The 19,424-nt window shown below is 41.4% G+C and overlaps 1 protein-coding gene across 2 annotated transcripts in view; it reads right to left on the reverse strand.

Annotated features, from left to right (window-relative positions):
- Positions 1-19,424, reverse strand: part of LOC117549979 (peroxidasin) — a 56,583-nt gene that overhangs the window by 26,406 nt on the left and 10,753 nt on the right. Inside the window, exons 2-11 of one of the 2 annotated variants that reach the window (XM_034222205.1) lie at positions 19,034-19,105; positions 17,773-17,844; positions 15,267-15,338; positions 13,084-13,155; positions 11,194-11,265; positions 10,128-10,297; positions 7,341-7,458; positions 5,465-5,634; positions 3,691-3,963; positions 2,872-3,147 (exon numbers count right to left, since the gene is read on the reverse strand). In XM_034222205.1, the coding sequence (XP_034078096.1) occupies positions 2,872-3,147; positions 3,691-3,963; positions 5,465-5,634; positions 7,341-7,458; positions 10,128-10,297; positions 11,194-11,265; positions 13,084-13,155; positions 15,267-15,338; positions 17,773-17,844; positions 19,034-19,105 (1,367 nt within the window). The remainder of the gene's footprint in view (positions 1-2,871; positions 3,148-3,690; positions 3,964-5,464; positions 5,635-7,340; positions 7,459-10,127; positions 10,298-11,193; positions 11,266-13,083; positions 13,156-15,266; positions 15,339-17,772; positions 17,845-19,033; positions 19,106-19,424) is intronic. The other variant, XM_034222206.1, reaches the window with a different exon arrangement.

The raw sequence follows: 19,424 nt of genomic DNA on the forward strand, positions 1-19,424 counted from the left end.
ATTTTACTCAGGTGTAACTAAAGTCTGATTTAAGGGTTGTTTATATTTCACATAATTAATCAGAATCTGCAAAGTAACTCAAATAAATGCAGTGGAGTAAAAATACCAGGTTAACCTCTGAATTGTAGTGGAGTAGAATTACAAAGTAACAATGAGCTGTCATGTGGGTATTAATGCTGCGCATTATGGACACAAGCGATTTTCACCCATTTATTAATTATATGTTTTACATTTGATAACACCAATGTGTTGAATACTGGCAACTTCTAATTGTGGGAAAAACGAAAACGTTCAGTAGAGACGTCCCATAGAACATTTTGCGAAACATAATAGCCAGCATGTGTAGTTCTGGGGGGGCGTTCAATTCCAGTTTTGGATAGTCTGGCGTGGTTTCGTTCCATTTCACGCAGCTGTTTGACGCTCTGCGTAACCTTACGGGGACTGTAGTCCTAAACGATAGCTGGGGATTATGGGTAGTGTAGTGTCTTCGGCCATCCTAAACTCAGAAATGTTGACAATCGCAATGATGCTCGAAATGTCCCTTATAGGCCTACGTCTGTTTCCGGTTATTTTTATTTTGAAATTCAGTTCCTGACGGACGCCAAAAAAGCCCAATATTATGGAATTAAACCAATAAATAAAAGCAAGGATAATTGTGTGTTATTGGTGAGTAAATAACAGTGTGTTATTTTGAAAAGAATAACGAATTAGAAGGAAACAAATATTTAAAAATACAGATTTCCGTATTCTGAGGCTCTGAGCCCCATTTATTTTCCTCACAGACGGCAACAAAAGTCCGAAATTATACGATTTAAAATAAAAGCAATAATTGTGGCTTGATATTGAGTAAGAACATGTTTTTATGAACCACACAGCTTCCGGTCTTCCACGACCCGACCGGAGAAAAAGACGTGCTGCAGGCAGTAGAAATACATTGCTTTTAAAATCGTGCTGTGCAACACGAAAAAAAGGGGCAAATCGTGTTGGTGAACACGAATCAATAGATTCAAAATCGTGTTGGTGAACACGAAATGCCGTGAGACTGGGTTGAATGAGCAGTTGGTGGAACACATTTTTCTGTAATTCATCAATTCATTTGACTTTTGTGTAAGTCTTTTACATGATAATGTTAACAAACACATATATACGTTTTTTCTGACTACAGGGACAATGTACGTGAAAAGAGCTGTTTTCCATTGTTGTACTGGGATTAAGTTGGTCAGCAATCACAAACCACTTAACTACCCCCCAACACACACACACACACACAGTTTTGAGCATTGTTACAGTGAGTCACTCTGTTATACTGTTTAAGATTCATAGCAGCTGAAGCACACACACACACACACACACACACACACACACACACACACACACACACACACACACACACACACACACACACACACACACACACACACACACACACACACACACACACACACACACACACACACACACACACACACACACACACACACACACACACACACACACACACACACACACACACACACACACACACACACACACACACACACCACACACACACACACACACACACACACACACACACACACACACACACACACACACACACACACACACACACACACACACACACACACACACACACACACACACACACACACACACACACACACACACACACACACACACACACACAATGCCTTCAAGGTTCCCATGTAGCAGGCAGCCTGGGAAATCCCCACAAGTTTTAGAAACACATGGTGGGATGGGAGGCAGTTTCATAGCAGTCTGACACTAATTAACTGCTTTTAAACAAAGTTGAACTTTGTAAAATACAGGGTTCACAGCATCAAAGCACAGAGAAATCTGGGATGTGAACACAGCCATATTGAAAAAGTATTATTGGTATTTTAAGCATTTCCACCTTTAATGGACAGTTAAAAATGCACTACTGGTGAAGTTATGGTCATTTGGCATGTGCTGTAAATGTTCAGCTACCACGTCCGTATCAAAACATCTTTTAATAAACTTAAAATCACTGTGGAATGGAAACAAGCTTTACTCCAAGAAAGGTAAAGAACCAGCCTTTCACTTTCTCCTGCACGTCGCTCTTAGAATAAGGCATCTATCATACACTGGTTGTGGGCTTGTTCTGTGCTTTAACAGTGTGGGGGCCATTATGCATGTATGTACTTTGTGCCATGTTAACAGCCATTACTGCATGGAAAACATGGTGTCATCTCAGGATTACAGAGTGCCATGCTTTCCTGTGTCAAGTCTGTAATTTCAGCTACACACACACATAATACACAGACACACACAACACAGCCATGTGCACAAAAGAAAGAAGTAGTGAGACACAACAACTTAACTTAACAAAAACATGCAAACACAAATGCACATGCAGTGCGTTAAGTTAACCATACAGGTAAATAAAGATGCATTACCTGCATTGTAAATGTTCAATTGAAGCTTTGTGTGTGAACAAGTTGGCTTTGAATAGAGTTCTGCACAAATCATTTTGTCACCTACCACTTCCCTTCTACTCATCATGCAGTGTTGGAAGAGGGTCTTTTAGCAGTCACCCTAGACTGTGTATGACAGCAATTCTATAGCCACCTGCCTTATGCCAAATGTGCACCTGGGGAGTGCTGCCTGTGGTGAGCTGCTGATTTACTGCTCATCAGCTTCAACTGCAACTACTTTTGTTCTACTGCAAAGTGTAGCCAAACTAAAAGTGACTACCATGCACTGCAGTGCATTATAACCAGCAGCTAAATGGCTCCTTCTTCTCTCCCACTTAAAGTGAACTGCACAATACATAATGTTGACCTGAAGCATTGTTTACATTAATTGTAACGCCTCACCCTCCATCCTTACCTCTCTGCTGGATGCTGAGCTGCACGGAGGTGCGCACAGTCCCCACAGGGCTGACTGCCTGACACTCATACTGGCCCTCGTCATGGGCGGCCACTCGAGTGATGCGGAGAGTACCGGAAGACAGGACCACATGGCGGCGATCTAGGGGTAATGGACTGCCCCCACGCGTCCAGGCAATCACCGGCTGGGGGTAACCACTTGCCTCACAGGGGAAGTCCACTGTGTGACCCTCCAGTGCTGATTGGTCCTGCGGCGTGACCGTGAACTGTGGGATTGCTGGGGGCAGAAGACAAAAAAAACGTTATTTCAAATAATTAATGCTGAAAATATACGACCAGGGGATAAGGGGATTAATCAGTAGGAGAAAATCTGACTGGTAACACGAGCCAAGAAAACATTAATTTTGTCAATATGAAATCTGAAACTGATGACACACTAATAGACACATTTATAATCAAACATGTTAGGTATATAAAGGCTATCAACTAAAAGGTCCATACAAATTGCAAAAGGAAATTCATCACATTTGAGTGGCATGGAGATGATTCTGTCATAAAACACTGTCCTTGCCGTGAGATGAGATAATGCAAGCGGAGTAGAGTCTTGAATTCATATTACTTTGGATTGGGTAACATGAACTGAGGTGATTGGTCCGGATGTCTTAAAAGATCATGTGTGATTCTGTAAGATGCACTTTATTTGAATAAATACAAATTGGTTTAGATTGTTAATGGCTTTGAAAGAGTACCAAGTTGCGTTTCCTAAAGCATTTAAAGGAAAGTAAAACAGTCTCCACAGAAGAAGAAATCTGGTTCCTACCTTGTACAATGATATATGCTGTCGCGTGTATGGTATCAACATTATTGGAGGCAAAACAGGTATACTGTCCCCCATCATCCTGGACCACGTTCTGGATAAAAAGCCCTCCAGAGGGTGTGATGTTGATGCGAGCGTCATTGGGCAGCGGGGTCCGATCGCCCTTTGTCCAAGAGACACGGGGCTGCGGCTGGCCGGTGGCGCTGCATTCCAAGGTCACACTCTCTCCCACCAGCACCTCCGTGTTTTGCGGCTGGATCACAAAACTTGGCCGTGCTGAAAGAGAAGGGGGAGGGGAAAACGTGGGAACTGGGTTAGATCAATTAGGTGAGAGGTAATTTTTCATCTGGGTCTCTGGTTTAGTGTTTACACATTGATAAAGCAATTGATAAATGTGCGTTTCAAAGGCCAGTTTATGCACAAAGATCATCTTTGTATATTTCTGTCAACAACGCCACTTTGAAAACTGCTAAAACAACCTCCCACATGTATGACAACATTTGTTGGGGTCCTGTCCATATTTGGCCAGTGATTACAGTGGAGTCAGAGGAAGTATGTATACAGTGAGAGGACTGGTGTTTACAGTCACACTGAGACAGGAAATGCACAACGTCTGCTCTCAAACTGTTCCTAAACAAGGGGTCGTCACTAAGGTCATCCATCACCCCGGCGATGACCCTTGGGTCACTTAAAGACAGACGTGCTAATCTCCCAAAGGGACAGATATGATACTGTGACTGATGGATGTGTGAGTAATGTGTAAGTGTGTGTGTGTGTGTGTGTGTGTGTGTGTGTGTGTGTGTGTGTGTGTGTGTGTGTGTGTGTGTGTGTGTGTGTGTGTGTGCGTGCGTGCGTCTGTCTGGACGGAGCTAGAGAGAAGGAGCAACAGAGGACAGAATGCACTTGTGTGAGTCTGTCTCTTAGTGTGAGTCTGTCTCTTAGTGTGAGTCTGTCTCTTAGTGTGAGTGTGTCTCTTAGTCTTAGTGTGAGTGTGTCAGATGAAAATCTGACATGAAAGCCAGCGTGCTTTGCTCACAGCTCAGTGAGACATCCCAGTTATTTGACCTGCTGAACTGTGAGGGTTGCTTAGGGGCTGCTCAACGTGCTGCTCTATTCTGATAACAGACAAAGATCAAACATGAAAAACTGATACAAGTTTTAAAAGAATCTGGCTCACAGGAGAGATGTATAAATTAATTGTTTCACTTTCGTTGAAATTGAAAGATAAGACATTTGTCACACATTCAAGTGGTGTTAGAATAATACAATTTAAAAAAGGTTCTCGACTATAAAAGTTGAGGTGAAAGTTTCCTTGAAAAAAGCTATCAACATGTTGTTTAAACTCAATGAACTACAAGACATCTTTTTTTAGGGTTCATGTTGTTTACACATTATGACTCAGAGCTCAGGTACAAACGGAAGAGCGATTTTCCTGGCAGGGAAAAGCAGCATTGGCCTTGGAAGAGGTCTGAGCTGTCTTTAAAGTGTGTATAGCATGACCCCCAATGACACCACGATAAACCAGTTAACAAATGCAGTACATCAATGTTGGTATGTGGATCTGAAAGTAAGACTCAATAAGGTTTTTGTCAAGAAGATCACTTTTCGGAGGCTAGTGCCCTTAATCTGAATTTTCCAGTTGAATCTGCAATGTAGGTTAAAAAGCCTTGACTCCGTCAGATTCAGATGTCTGCATGAAATGTTCACAATGCAGGTTTAGAAGTTAATACAATTCCCCTGTGATAAGCAGAGGTGGACATTGAAATCAACAACTTACTTGGGGCTCCAAAATATCGCAGCGTGACCTCTGAAGTCTTGACCTCCCCAGCCACATTTTTGGCCATGCACTGGTAGACCCCCTGGTCTGTCTCCCTGGTGTTCTGAATCATCAGCGTCCCGTCTTCCAGCAGGTTCAGACGGCTGTCATCACGCATGTTTAGAGCATTGCTATCAGGAGGGCACAGAGACACACATCACAACCAATGAGACATTAATCCTTATACAGTGGGGCAAAAAAGTATTTAGTCAGCCACCAATTGTGCAAGTTCTCCCACTTAAAAAGATGAGAGGCCTGTAATTTTCATCCTAGGTATACCTCAACTATGAGACACAGAATGAGATTTGTCTGATTTTTAAAGAATTTATTTGCAAATTATGGTGGAAAATAAGTATTTGGTCAATAACAAAAGTTAATCTCAATACTTTGTTATATACCCTTTGTTGGCAATGACAGAGGTCAAACGTTTTCTGTAAGTCTTCACAAGGTTTTCACACACTGTTGCTGGTATTTTGGCCCATTCCTCCATGCAGATCTCCTCTAGAGCAGTGATGTTTTGGGGCTGTCGCTGGGCAACACGGACTTTCAACTCCCTCCAAAGATTTTCTATGGGGTTGAGATCTGGAGACTGGCTAGGCCACTCCAGGACCTTGAAATGCTTCTTACGAAGCCACTCCTTCATTGCCCGGGCGGTGTGTTTGGGATCATTGTCATGCTGAAAGACCCAGCCACGTTTCATCTTCAATGCCCTTGCTGATGGAAGGAGGTTGTCACTCAAAATCTCACGATACATGGCCCCATTCATTCTTTCCGTTACACGGATCAGTCGTCCTGGTCCCTTTGCAGAAAAACAGCCCCAAAGCATGATGATTCCACCCCCATGTTTCACAGTAGGTATGGTGTTCTTTGGATGCAACTCAGCATTCTTTCTCCTCCAAACACATCAAGTTGAGTTTTTACCAAAAAGTTCTATTTTGGTTTCATCTGACCATATGATATTCTCCCAATCCTCTTCTGGATCATCTAAATGCTCTCTAGCAAACTTCAGACGGGCCTGGACATGTTACTTTGGTCCCAGCTCTCTGCAGGTCATTGACTAGGTCCCCCCGTGTGGTTCTGGGATTTTTGCTCACCGTTCTTGTGATCATTTTGACCCCACGGGGTGAGATCTTGCGTGGAGCCCCAGATCGAGGGAGATTATCAGTGGTCTTGTATGTCTTCCATTTTCTAATAATTGCTCCCACAGTTGATTTTTTGACACCAAGCTGCTTACCTATTGCAGATTCAGTCTTCCCAGCCTGGTGCAGGTCTACAATTTTGTTTCTGGTGTCCTTTGACAGCTCTTTGGTCTTGGCCATAGTGGAGTTTGGAGTGTGACTGTTTGAGGTTGTGGACAGTTGTCTTTTATACTGATAACGAGTTCAAACAGGTGCCATTAATACAGTTAACGAGTGGAGGACAGAGGAGGCTCTTAAAGAAGAAGTTACAGGTCTGTGAGAGCCAGAAATCTTGTTTGTTTGTAGGTGACAAAATACTTATTTTACAGAGGAATTTACCAATTAATTCATTAAAAATCCTACAATGGGATTTCCTGGATTCTTTCCCTCTATTCTGTCTCTCATAGTTGAAGTGTACCTAGGATGAAAATTCCAGGCCTCTCTCATCTTTTTAAGTGGGAGAACTTGCACAATTGGTGGCTGACTAAATACTTTTTTGCCCCACTGTATGTATACAGTCTATTTAAATCACGGGTCCTAACTGGGAAAAGCTGACTTAATGAGAGCAATGCGTCGCACCAAACGTATTATTTTGTAATTAATTAGATTGACACGCTTATAACCAAACATTACATATTATGTGTGTTTCAGTGACTTACTTGTTCCTGAGCCAGATGATTTGTGGTTTTGGGTTTCCTTCGGCCCTACAGGTGAAGTAAACAGTGTTCCCTGAGGTCACATCCACATCCCGCGGCTCAGAGGTGATCCTGGGTACCTCTGGAAGAAAAGAAAAGCGAGAAGAATGGGAACATTATTATACATAGAATGTCCATTCATTTGTCCCTGTATGCTGTTTCAACCAGTCTGTCCTTTGAACTGAGCCTCTTGTGAATAGGTCTAGCCCTTTCCATGATGCTAGCAGGGAGTCTGTAGCTGAACAGCATGCCTAGGCAGACATTCAAAACAGTGAAGACAAATAGTAGACTATCCTCTCTGGGCATATTTCCTGAGCCATTGAGGGAAAGTGACACTGTCAGTTCATTAGCCAGAGCCGCAGAGTAGTCTAATTTATAATCCAATACAGTCAGCATGCCCTAACGCTTGAACCCCCCTCCCCATTCAAATATAAATCACTCGAGGAAATTATTGAAACGGCATGTAATGCAAGGCACTTTCCTTGCCAAGTGTATGTAGATGATCATCCACAATAGCAACTACACACAATGTGTCCGAACACCCACAGACGCTGGGGTAAGGAATATGCACAAATGTTTCCAGCTACTAAAACACAATACACATGTTGTACTTCTGTCTCAAAAGGAAGTAAAGCTCCCACACAATGCAGCACACGCTTTTTTTCTGTGGCTCCTGCTAAACACACTCACTGTACAGATGGTAGACACATTTCAGAACTACCTCTACAAACACTTATTTCCAATCAGCTTACATAAAGAACAAGCCATAGGATGTGGGTATATCTGTGTACAAATTCATAGGAATAACCCTGGGGATTGTAATTACAGTTTTGTGGTAATCCACCCTCCATTGTGGTTCAATAAGGAGGCAAGCCTGGTTCATCAGATACAACTTGTACAGGGAGGTGGCACTTCATTTTTAAGAAGGATGGCTGCTCGACCCGCCATGCATTGTTCCACCTCGTTTACAGGAGCAAGAAGGGAGTACAAGGAGGGAGGGAGGTAGAGAAGGAGGTGTGGAATGACTTCCAGGGTGTTTTGAACCAGACATTCTTCCTCTGCTGCTCTGATATGCAGACAGATGGAGGGGGTAACATTGAGCAAGAACGGGCAAGTTGGTGCCATCAAATTAGCTGCTGAGAATTAAATGTGGCTGGCTTACAGTCAGCTGCCTGGCTCAGACTGAAGCGTTCAGTGGGAGCTGGAGGAAACACTGAGCTGAAGCAGTTAGATTTACTGCAGGAGTCAACCGCCGGGTATAGAAACCAACTGGAAATCTGCCATGCAGGCTTATAGTGATGTTGTTTCTATTACAGTGTTTAACAGTGCCAATACACTCAGGGCCGCCCCTGACCAACTTGTGGCCCCACGCAAAGTTATGTGATGAGGCCCTCTGTGTCGCGAACGTCGACGCCGGGGGGGGGGGGGGGATGGCGGCAAAACTGTGGCGCACTTACAGTAATTGCGCCGCATAAGCGCATAAAGATGCGCCGCATTTGCGCTTCGGATGAGGCTCACTCCGCGAGGTGAGGCCCCACGCACTCTGCGTGATCTGCGTGTAGGGAGGGGCGGCCCTGAATACACTTTACCCTGTGATTAAGCATACTTCCCTTTGGATTGAAAAGCTTGCAAAAGGTACTCCACCCAAGCTAAACTATACAATATTAGTTATGTTAATAGTAATTGTTAATATGCATTTTTGCTTTTCTCTCTGTGTGTAATGTTAGTTTTCATTATACTATTTTAACATAACATTTGCAGCAAAAGAGATAAATGCAGACTTCCAGATGTCTATCTGTATTAACTTGCATTTGATGTCAGGTATGCTCTGATCTTGGGCTATAGAAGGAATGTAAGCACAGGTATTTAGGATTGGCTGGGGGTATCCTGTAAAAGACGGTAGCAACCATTTGATAACCTTATCATCAGTGTTTTTTCTTTACATCCTACTAATTCACATAATAACACTTATGTTATGTGTCCTTGTGTGCCTTTCAATGTTGTGTGGTATATTGTTTTGTTCTGTCTGTACCCTGTATAAATAGAAAACTGTAAAAAAAAAGAAGAACAAATGACAAAAGCTTAGGACCACCCCATCACACCCCATAACATGAGCACACATATCATACACAGGCTGAGCAGCTGCTGGTGGTCTGAGATCAGAGGCCAAAGAGGGTCCTGACTGACATTTCACCCAGACCAGAGACGCAGCTGGTGATGTATGAGGAGTGAAACAGCTGTGTTCCCACAGCCAGCAGACACAAAGAGAGGATACACCTGTGTCTGTGGGTGTATGAGTGACTCAGGGTGACTACATGCTATTTGCTGACAGGAGGGCTGCAGGATTTGTATGTGGATTTAGGATTAGGTTAAGATGTATAGAAATAAGAACATGGAAACCACATGCAAGCTGCTATGCAAACATGCATGGCTTCCTGTATGCTTTCCCTTATATGTGTTCTTCAGTTTCTTTTTAAAACTAAACTTCCAATTTTAAACAAAACCAGGTTTCAATAAAGAGGCTTTTAATAAAAACATATTTTGTTTCTTTGTGCTTTCTGCAAATGGTTTGCCAACTGTATTTGATTTTTACAAATGTGTCAGTTGGGCCTGATGTGGAGATATGTCATTAGAATGGATCATAAAAACCCTGCTTTTCTCTGACTTTATACGCTATCTAAAACACATGATCATTACAGTACATTTCAGAATTGTCATGATCAGTGTGAGGTGTGGTTATTTTCTCCGTACCACAGTTGAGCTCCTGGGCGGTGAGTGTTGCCACCGATCTGCCCTGCAGGCGGCTTGGGTAGTCACAAGTGGCAGCAGCCTGGGCATTTCCCGACTCAGCATACTCTTTCAACAGGTCAGCCAGCCACAGCAGCTCACAGTCACAGTTTAACGAATTGGAATCCAGTCGCCTGAACACATAAACAACATGCACAGACACATAGCAAGTGAGAAATTGGTTCACGTTAAAACTGTTATACTGTATATGAAATGTGAACTTGTACCAGCAGCGGTGTAAATGAACTAAAACTGGTCTGGCATGGCTAGGCCCCGCTCAGTCCAAACAGTGGGGCTCAGCAGGGACATATTGGAAGATACTCTCCTTCTGCCATGGGAAACTCTCTCTGTTTGGCCTCTTTTCTGATTAATGATCCAGCTTTCAGTTCTAGTACAATGTTTCTTTTATCCATAATAGGTTTTTCAGAAGATTTAGCTGTCTAAGTTTTGCGCTTCACTTTTAAGTTTCTTTGTGATCATTTATATATATATTAAATATTTACTCAGACATTAAAGAGTCATGATTAGAGTCAATTCAATGCCAGTCAGTTTCTTTTATTATCTGTTTAAGTTCTGGCCTAGGATCTGACAAATACTTAAAAATGGTCCCTTCATGGGATGTGGCCAAACTGTGGATTTGTCTACACTGCCTGTTGGCTGGATGAGGTTAGAGTTTAAAGATAATAGGCCTCATGTTGTAAGACCACAATTCTCATATTTCATGGAAGATTAAGAATATTTTGTGCTTAAATACATTTTACAATTTAAATGTTCTTTGCTTTTCTGATCATAACTTACACTACAAAATCAATTTTTAATCCCCGCTGCAGCTGACTCAAAACTCTAAACTGCAGGAAGGGCCATGACTTGTGATAGAAAGCACCTTGCAGCCAAAGTGTGAGAACATTGCAGTGTGGTTACGTGGCATGAAACAGATGACAGGCCCCACTTGATAATGGGTGTCATGGGAGTAAGCTACAGAAACATGCGTTTCAACACAGCTGTTTGAGGGACTTTTTAAAAAACTTACAATCGCTTCATGGACTGAAGTTGAGTGAAGGTTCCTGGGACTAGTTGGGTGATTCTGTTGTTGTGCAAAAACCTGAGTGAAAGACAGACAAACTTTAAATACTTTTTTCTTTTTTTTTAAATAGTGGAATAATAATGGAATATGTGCTTTTTGTTTCATTTATCATAATGGACAAAAACATGATTATTTTCCCAGACATGCAATGGAGGTTCAACTGGACGACCCCGGAGACTTATATTGTTCTGCTATAAGTAGACATCAAAACATTTCCGTGTTTATGTAAGGCTTTGTACCAAAACCTCCCCCCAAAACTTCTCATTCTTAAACTACAGAGGATCAGGAGAATCTTTGATGCATTATTTCATCTTCTATCCCAAGCTGTAGAAACCAATCTACAGATATGATCACTGGACACTTCTGCTTTGACCGTGACCATGGAGATATTCCCCAACAAGCCACTCAGACTTTGCATTTGGGAATTCCTTCCCTCACCCCCTGGTCTGCAGGTGTCTCTCCTTCTTCTTTCCCTCCTCAGTGACTGGGAAGTATGGATGAACTGGGCAGCCACTGGCCCATAAACAGGGATAATGAAACAGGAATTTAACAGGACTTCTTCAACCCTCAGACATCTGGTAGAACGTTTTAGAAGCGACATCACATCTGCACGCTGTCAAGAAAACTCATGTCCAGAACGTATGCAGGCATTGCTGACAGCTTTACTTCGACTTCTTATGTTTGTATAAATATCTTGATACTTTTTCATTTGATCTCTTTACTGCACATTCTTACTTTTATTATTCTTTTATAAAATGGAGCAACTTTTATGAAACCCAATATGCTCCTGGAAAAAAGTAAACTGGTTCCGATATGAAAGATAATGGCAGTTGGTCCAAAAAAGAACCACAGCTACACTATTTTAAACAATTGTATGCATGCGTTTATGTATAATTGTGGTCAGGGACCTGTAAAATGGGATGTATTTGTAACACTTTTTTCATTGTGTATAATCACCTTAAACTAATTATGGTTTTGTCTTAGTTAGCTTATAATAAGCAGGTGGCCATGTTGCTCCACCATGTTGCTACAGTAGCTCAGAACGGGTAAACCAAGTACTGACGATAGAGAGTCTTTTAAGTTTTGACATAACCTGATAGCCAAAGATTATCAGCAGAAGGTGGGGTTTGCGATACAGCATTCGATATTCAATTCATAACCACGCCGCTGGATGCCACTAAATGTTACACACTGCTCCTTTAAGATGACCATATCAAGATTCCAAGGGGAAGCTCTATATCTAGTACATTTAGATTGCTGAAGTTACAACGGTCCTGCAGAGTTGGAGGAACCCATCACAATATAAGCGATATACTGCAGTGTATAATCAATGATGTTCAGATTGACATTCCTATCTGTGGTTGCAATTAGCTCAGCTCCCTGTTTAATGAGGCCAAGATGTGTCCTCGACCCTGCAGTCCACTCCATGACTGACTTGACAGTTGTGATCTCATTCAGCCCCCCTGGTTTGTTTTTCTCTGACCGATTGTCCCAATGCGAGTATTTTTGGAAGCAGCATGATTAGAAAATAACACAAACCCAATATATTTCCCGACATAGGTCTTAAGTCATCTGTTAAACAAATAAACCACTAAAGTACAATTGCATAATTTCACAGCTGAAACGGGACAAACCAGCGTCATGGAACCAAGTATAGGTTCAGAATCTTGACCTGCCTGATTTTTCATGTATTTTACAGTAAGTACATCTCGCCAGTTATTGCTTTATGGTTTCTATGAGTTGCCTTGGTGAACCCATTTGCTGCGTTGGATCTTTTTTAAATCAGTTGATTTCATTTAGCATTTAGGTTGAAATAGTCGGACAGGATGAACTTACAGTCGCTCCAGCTTTGGAAGTTGAGTGAATGATTCTGGTTCCAATGACTCAATGTTGTTGAAGTGCAGGTACCTGGAGAAGAACAGAGCATAGACAAAGCACAGTCAAACTGGATTAGGGATCCCTGTCTGACTAAATATAAATTCATCGTCCTGGAAGAGCCTAAGAGGTGTATCATTTAGAAAACTGTTAAAAAACAGTGTTTTCTAGTTTTTTCTGTTCGCCTGTCTATCCCTTACACTTCAACATTTTCAAAAGTAGTTTAAAAAAAGGTGACCGAAGGAATTTGCACATCCATCTTGGAGAGTTGATGTACAGGGTCTGTAAATCTATGGCTGAAGTTTGAAATTAGATTGCCCACAGGTGAAAAGCAGGAACAACGATTACCACATGGAATGCAAACACAAGTTATGCTCCAAAAAGCCTGAGCTGAGAAAACATAAATCAAAGCACAGGCTAACAAATACAATGTCAGGGAAATCAAAGGGATGGCAGATCGATAAGTGTAAGGACTCAATTGGTTTGTTTGGACAGTGAAAGCAACAGACAAAGCAGCTGCAGCGACAAAACAGAAAAACTAAAGCAGCATAGAGTGTAACATAAAATGCTAAATTCCTCTGGATGTGTTCAACACTAGAAAGTCATTTTTAGTTGTTTCTTTAAGTGTATCTCAACTGATGATTTATTTCTGTATTTTGAAAAGCTGCACTGGACATTCAACATTTTGTCTTTGGGAGTTTTCTATTGTTGAAAGGAGCCTGGACAGAAAACAACACAATGCAGATTAGCAGAAAGACACAATGGTTGAATGAAGACAGAACTAAGCTCATTTTAAAGCCACTTAATACCCCTCTAGTTTTCAATTAACATCCTCATTTTTTTTCCATTACACCTTCAATAACATTTGAGATCAAGTTTTGCTGTTATAACAATTTTAGATGTGGATAACGTTAGTATCAGAATTGGTTTTAAATGTAGAAAACTAGATAATGTCTTGCTTTGCATCCATGTTGTGACCATGTGTGTGTGTTCCTTTGTGATCCCTAACAACCCAACTGGCATGTTGATAAAACAACAACAGAGAGAGCTGGGGCTATTACTAAGAAGTATATGACTTAACACTCCAGCGGTGATATAGAATAAATATTCAAGCATATTCAATCGGGCTCAGAACTTGTCACTCGTATATAAAACCCTTCATTATTGCGGGGAAACTCAAAACAGCTGCCAGGCATGGACCCCGATGTAGGGGGTGGTCTGACTTGGTGAATTTTGTATCTGTTGCTCTGTAAATCCAGTTTGAGAGAATAAGTAATCCTCTCCAAAAAGAGACCAAGAACCTTTAATCTGCTAAAAAAGGTGCAAGTCAAGCATGGAAGTTATAATTATGGCTTTTTGACAAACTGTAAAAAAAATCTTGTACAATTTTATGATCACAATTCATACATCAAACAACATTTGCTAATGTGTTGTTATTGTCAAACATGAAAGCATGGTATCAAGATAGAACAGGGTTGTGTGTGTTTTAAGACTTACAGAAAGCAATTACATTTCATCACACAGACTTAACAGACATTATGCACTAAAGGCTGCTCAAAACACTTAAAGCAGCAAATTGGAGCACAAGGGACGTTTCTGCAGTAGCAGGAGACACGCATTGCAAGTCAAGCTTTGCTCTGAAGCACGAGCTCTGACCGAGCACAACACTATTGGCAGCACGAGGCTAGACGTCATGCTCTGGGCTTTGCATGGGGGTGGCAAATATCTGCCGTCCTGACCACAAGACATGCGACTCATGCAAAAGGGTCAGCGCAGCATACAAGGGTGGGTGCACACACGGCATGCATGGTGGCGGTGGAAAAGTAGATAGAGGGGCGCACGCAGGGGGTGGAGGTGGAAAGTGACACGGTAATGAAAACTGAACATCATGACAACTGTGTAAGGCCCACACAGTCATGTCATACAACGTTCATAACAGCTCAAAAATAATGCCAATATTTGTAAAATGCATCAACAATGTTGACCTTACCAGGGATCATGAATTTTTTTTTTTTTTTAGCAATCTCTCAGGAAGGGGTGGGTGGGGGTGCTAGAGGTGTTTTACAGACGGGGAGACAGTAGGGGTGGGGAGTAGCAGGTTGGCCGAGCAGAAGGAAAGGTAAACGAGGAAGTTGGTCACTTACAGTTGCTCAAGAGAAACAAGCCCCTTAAATGCTTGTCTGTCAATTGATTGGATTTCATTCTTGTACAAATAGCTGGAAGGAGAGATAACCAGTAACATTAGTAACACACACACACACACACACACACACACACACACACACACACACACACACACACACACACACACACACACACACACACACACACACACACACACACACACACACACACACACACACACAGGATCATCTGAATTCTGTCTGGTTATTATAAGAGAAGGTAGAGGGGATCTGATCACAATACAGTTGTCTGGCTGCCATTTTATGATGGTATGAATTACATATATGAATACTGTAGATTATGTTTTTAATGAAGTATATACTACACTTCCTGCTTCATTGACATCCCTAGTCCAACAGTATAGGTTTACATTTACATAACACAATCCAAATCAAAGATTTAGATATGTGCACACCTCATGAGAACATGTGTAGCTGTTAACATCACATAAGATCATCCATTCAAACTTGAAATAATTGTGTAATACGCAGCATATACAGGACGATTATGGGATTTTAGCACACTGAAAGACAAATACCCTTGATGTGTGCATGTTTTCCATCCATCATACATGTTACAGAAATGTGATACTAGAAAAGCAAAGATTTAAGGCTCTGCCCTTTACTCTCCCATATTTCTGTGTCACTTTCCAACACTGCACTCATGATGAGACACGATGAGAGATGGAGAGCTCCCCACAGTATAAGTGACGCAACGCATGGAAAAATAAACATCCTCTTTTTATAGTTGCATGCCTTTCTCAATGTTAGAGCCCGTCTCTGGTAACGCTACCATGACAATTCATTTCCATGCCAAGCTATTCCGTACATACTGATGTGTGTGTCATTTGTTTACTTTGGTGACTTCTTTTATCACTGTTTTGGGGTTTAAGAACCAGGAGGATTTTTCCTGACTGCTGCTGATCATTAAACATCACAAAACCAAAAGATATACATTTAAACTAAAACAGGATCCGTATGTAACTAAGAAAGTTAAATTAAAGTTATTTGATGCGGTATTAAATCTGTGTTCTTATAGTAAATGCATTAATTGACAATTACAGATGGATGTAAGGTAACAGAATAATAATACATTATTCAATCAAGGGTTCCCAGAAAGAGGTGCATTGAACTCTGTATGACTGTGCTGTGGAAGAGCGGGAGGGGGCACCCGGGCCATTAGGGTTTGGAGGACCTGAAAGATGACAGGGAGTGGACTTTACAAAGGTTTAAAGGAAGTAAAGAGGAGAGATGGGGGGGGATACCTTACCCTAATCACAAAGAGGAGACAATGGTGCAGGCTTAAGATCAACTCTACGTTTAACTGCGAGGGCCATTGTAATTAAAATAGCTACAGGATTCAATTACAACACAAAGAGGGAGGATATATGCCGGGAACGCATGTTTGTGTTTGGGTGAAATGAGTAGAGAAAAAAAGTAAAAAGCCCACTCACCCCCACTCTCTCTCTCTCTCTCAGAGTTGTTGTGTATGATCCTGTCTCATGTGTATGCTCGGCCTAAATATGACCTGGACAGTGATGTAACAGTATGTCACGTAGGGCTGTCCCCTGAGAGTCCATGTGTCAAACTATCGGAAGGCGACCCCTCAGTTCATTTGAAATTCTTTAAGTTGAGACAGACCTTTTCTTTGTCAATAAGTGTGCATGACCTAATGTTCTTATATTCTAGCAGGGCGAGAGTATTTGCTTAATCCACAGACAGTATAGACTTGATCTATATAAAAAGGCAAAAATGTCACACCTAAAAAGCATGGTAAATGGTTGCGGTCCGTGTTTAAATACATGACATTCTTATCCAGTAAAGCCTTGCTACTTCTTTCACACAAACAGACTTTGATCAGTAGTTATATTATTCATTTGAATATGGTACTTTATCTGCCATTATGCAGACACCTAGCCTTGTCTAATCAGAGCTCAAAATGTACAAAAATATCACCAAACACAAGGCACTGTGCGCATGTACTGCGTAGTTCCAGGCAGGGAAATCAGTCCATATCTAACCGTGAGCACAGACAGTGCTCTTACCGCGACTATAGCCTGTGGGATGATAATGTAAGTGACGAACAAAGGAAGCAAACTAGCAATCCCACAGAAACCTTGAGGCTACACACGCCTTGACAATCTGTTCTCAACCCTGCCTCCAGGTCACGGCTTCCAGACACTTAAATACAGAGGATCTGACAAAGGGAGACTGTTCCTTGATGTATTTTTTTAACACTGCCCTGATACATGTATACTGTCTGAGCAGTAACCATCAATAAGTGTTGTTTTTTTGCAACAATAGTATCAGACATGTTTCACCATGTTCCCTCTTCTGTTGATGGAACAAATGTGAACTCCTTTAACAGCCAACTATCAAGTTTGACAGTAAAGAGGGACTGCCACATATTCTTAAACTCTATCACTTGACCTCAAAAGCACAACAACATTGACATGAGGCAACTTACAGATATTTGAGGTTTTCCAGATCTTCAAATGCCCCCCTGGGGATCCTTCGTATATGATTGTTGTTGAGGAGGCTGTGTAGAAAAGACAACAAGGGATATTTTTTACAAGATGGACAGTTTGTGTGGGTTCATTCGGAGAGGAGTGCAAAAAGCTATTTAAGGCAAAATACATTATAATGGAATTGAAAGTCATTTGAATCAATTGCCTCCCGACGTCTGTCACAGTATAGGTTCTGTTGGTCATCTTATAACACAGTTTCATATTTCTCTGCGATTTAAAACCACCTGCAGTGTGCAGAGTTGTTATTCCCAAAGTGTTGTGATCTTTTTGATAAAGTCATATAGGACATGTCGCTGTACTGCAAAGACTGATGGTTTTTAGTTGTTGTTGTTCAGTCCGTGGAACTGCAGACTGAAACCATAAAGAGCTGTTGGGGATATGCAGCTCTCAGCGGTCCACATAGCTGGCTGATAGGAAAAGCCGGGCTTAAGGGACTTTTCTTGACTTTGAAACTAAATCTAAACCACTATGTTAATAACCTGCAATGATTCTCATGTTTTTTATCTATGGATATACAGTATATAACCGTATACTACACATTCCATTTTTACTCTTCTTCTTTTTTCTTCTACCTTTCTTTGCAGCTGCCACAGGAGAAAGCATTTTAATAATGTTAAGGTGTGTCTGATTTATTTGAGCAGTCAGCTGAACAGTGTAAACACTGTTATTACTGGATTGCTGAAACATGCACACATTTGTTCTTTATGTTAAGAAGGTTGCTAAACTAATATGTTGCCCAAGAAAAACACAAACACTTGAAACATTACAGGTCCTTAATTAGCTTAGCAATGCACCATGTAGCAGCCCGGACATATGACCAATAGCTCTGTGGGTGGAAGTGGAAAAGTAAATTCCTCAGATTACGAGCTGACCTACATGTGTGAAACCATAGCAGAACAAGCCAGAATCTGTGTGTGTGTGTGTGTGTGTTCCCCTGCTATATCTGTGTGTGTGTGTGTGTGTGTGTGTGTGTGTGTGTGTGTGTGTGTGTGTGTGTGTGTGTGTGTGTGTGTGTGTGTGTAACAAACAGGTCTTTCTAGGGAAGTGGCAATCATTCTGCAGAGTGTTGTTTTAAGGAAATTGTCTAAATTTATTTCAAAAGTCTCATTAAATGCAACGAACAACAAAATGCTTATACAATGAAATATGATTCAGAAAACAAATTTGCGTCAAAAAAGAGGAGCAGGGACAAAGACTTACAGTGTATTGAGGTTCTTTAATCGTTTGAAGGAACCTGGTTGTAGATCCTTGATTTTGTTGAACCTGAGGTCGCTGTAGAAAAGAAGACACATATATTCATATTAAGGAGAGTATCAAAAGTTGTACATGAATACAATTTACTTGAAAGATCTCCAAATGTTTTGAAAGCATGCAATACACATCTGCATTAACTAAAGTCAACAGCAGAGCGTTCACATAATAATCCTGAAGGATAATTGGACACGTTACTCATTTCACAAGAATGCCTTTGTGAAGCTTTAATCATGTGGGCAGATTTATATAACATTTGCCCCAAAGATAACAATCGCAAAGCCAGTCGCAGCAGACAGCAGTTGTCAGGGTCTTTCTCCTTTAACTTCTTAATTTAAAG

The sequence above is a fragment of the Gymnodraco acuticeps genome, unplaced genomic scaffold (assembly GCF_902827175.1).
Source record: "Gymnodraco acuticeps unplaced genomic scaffold, fGymAcu1.1, whole genome shotgun sequence".
NCBI lineage: Eukaryota > Metazoa > Chordata > Actinopteri > Perciformes > Bathydraconidae > Gymnodraco > Gymnodraco acuticeps.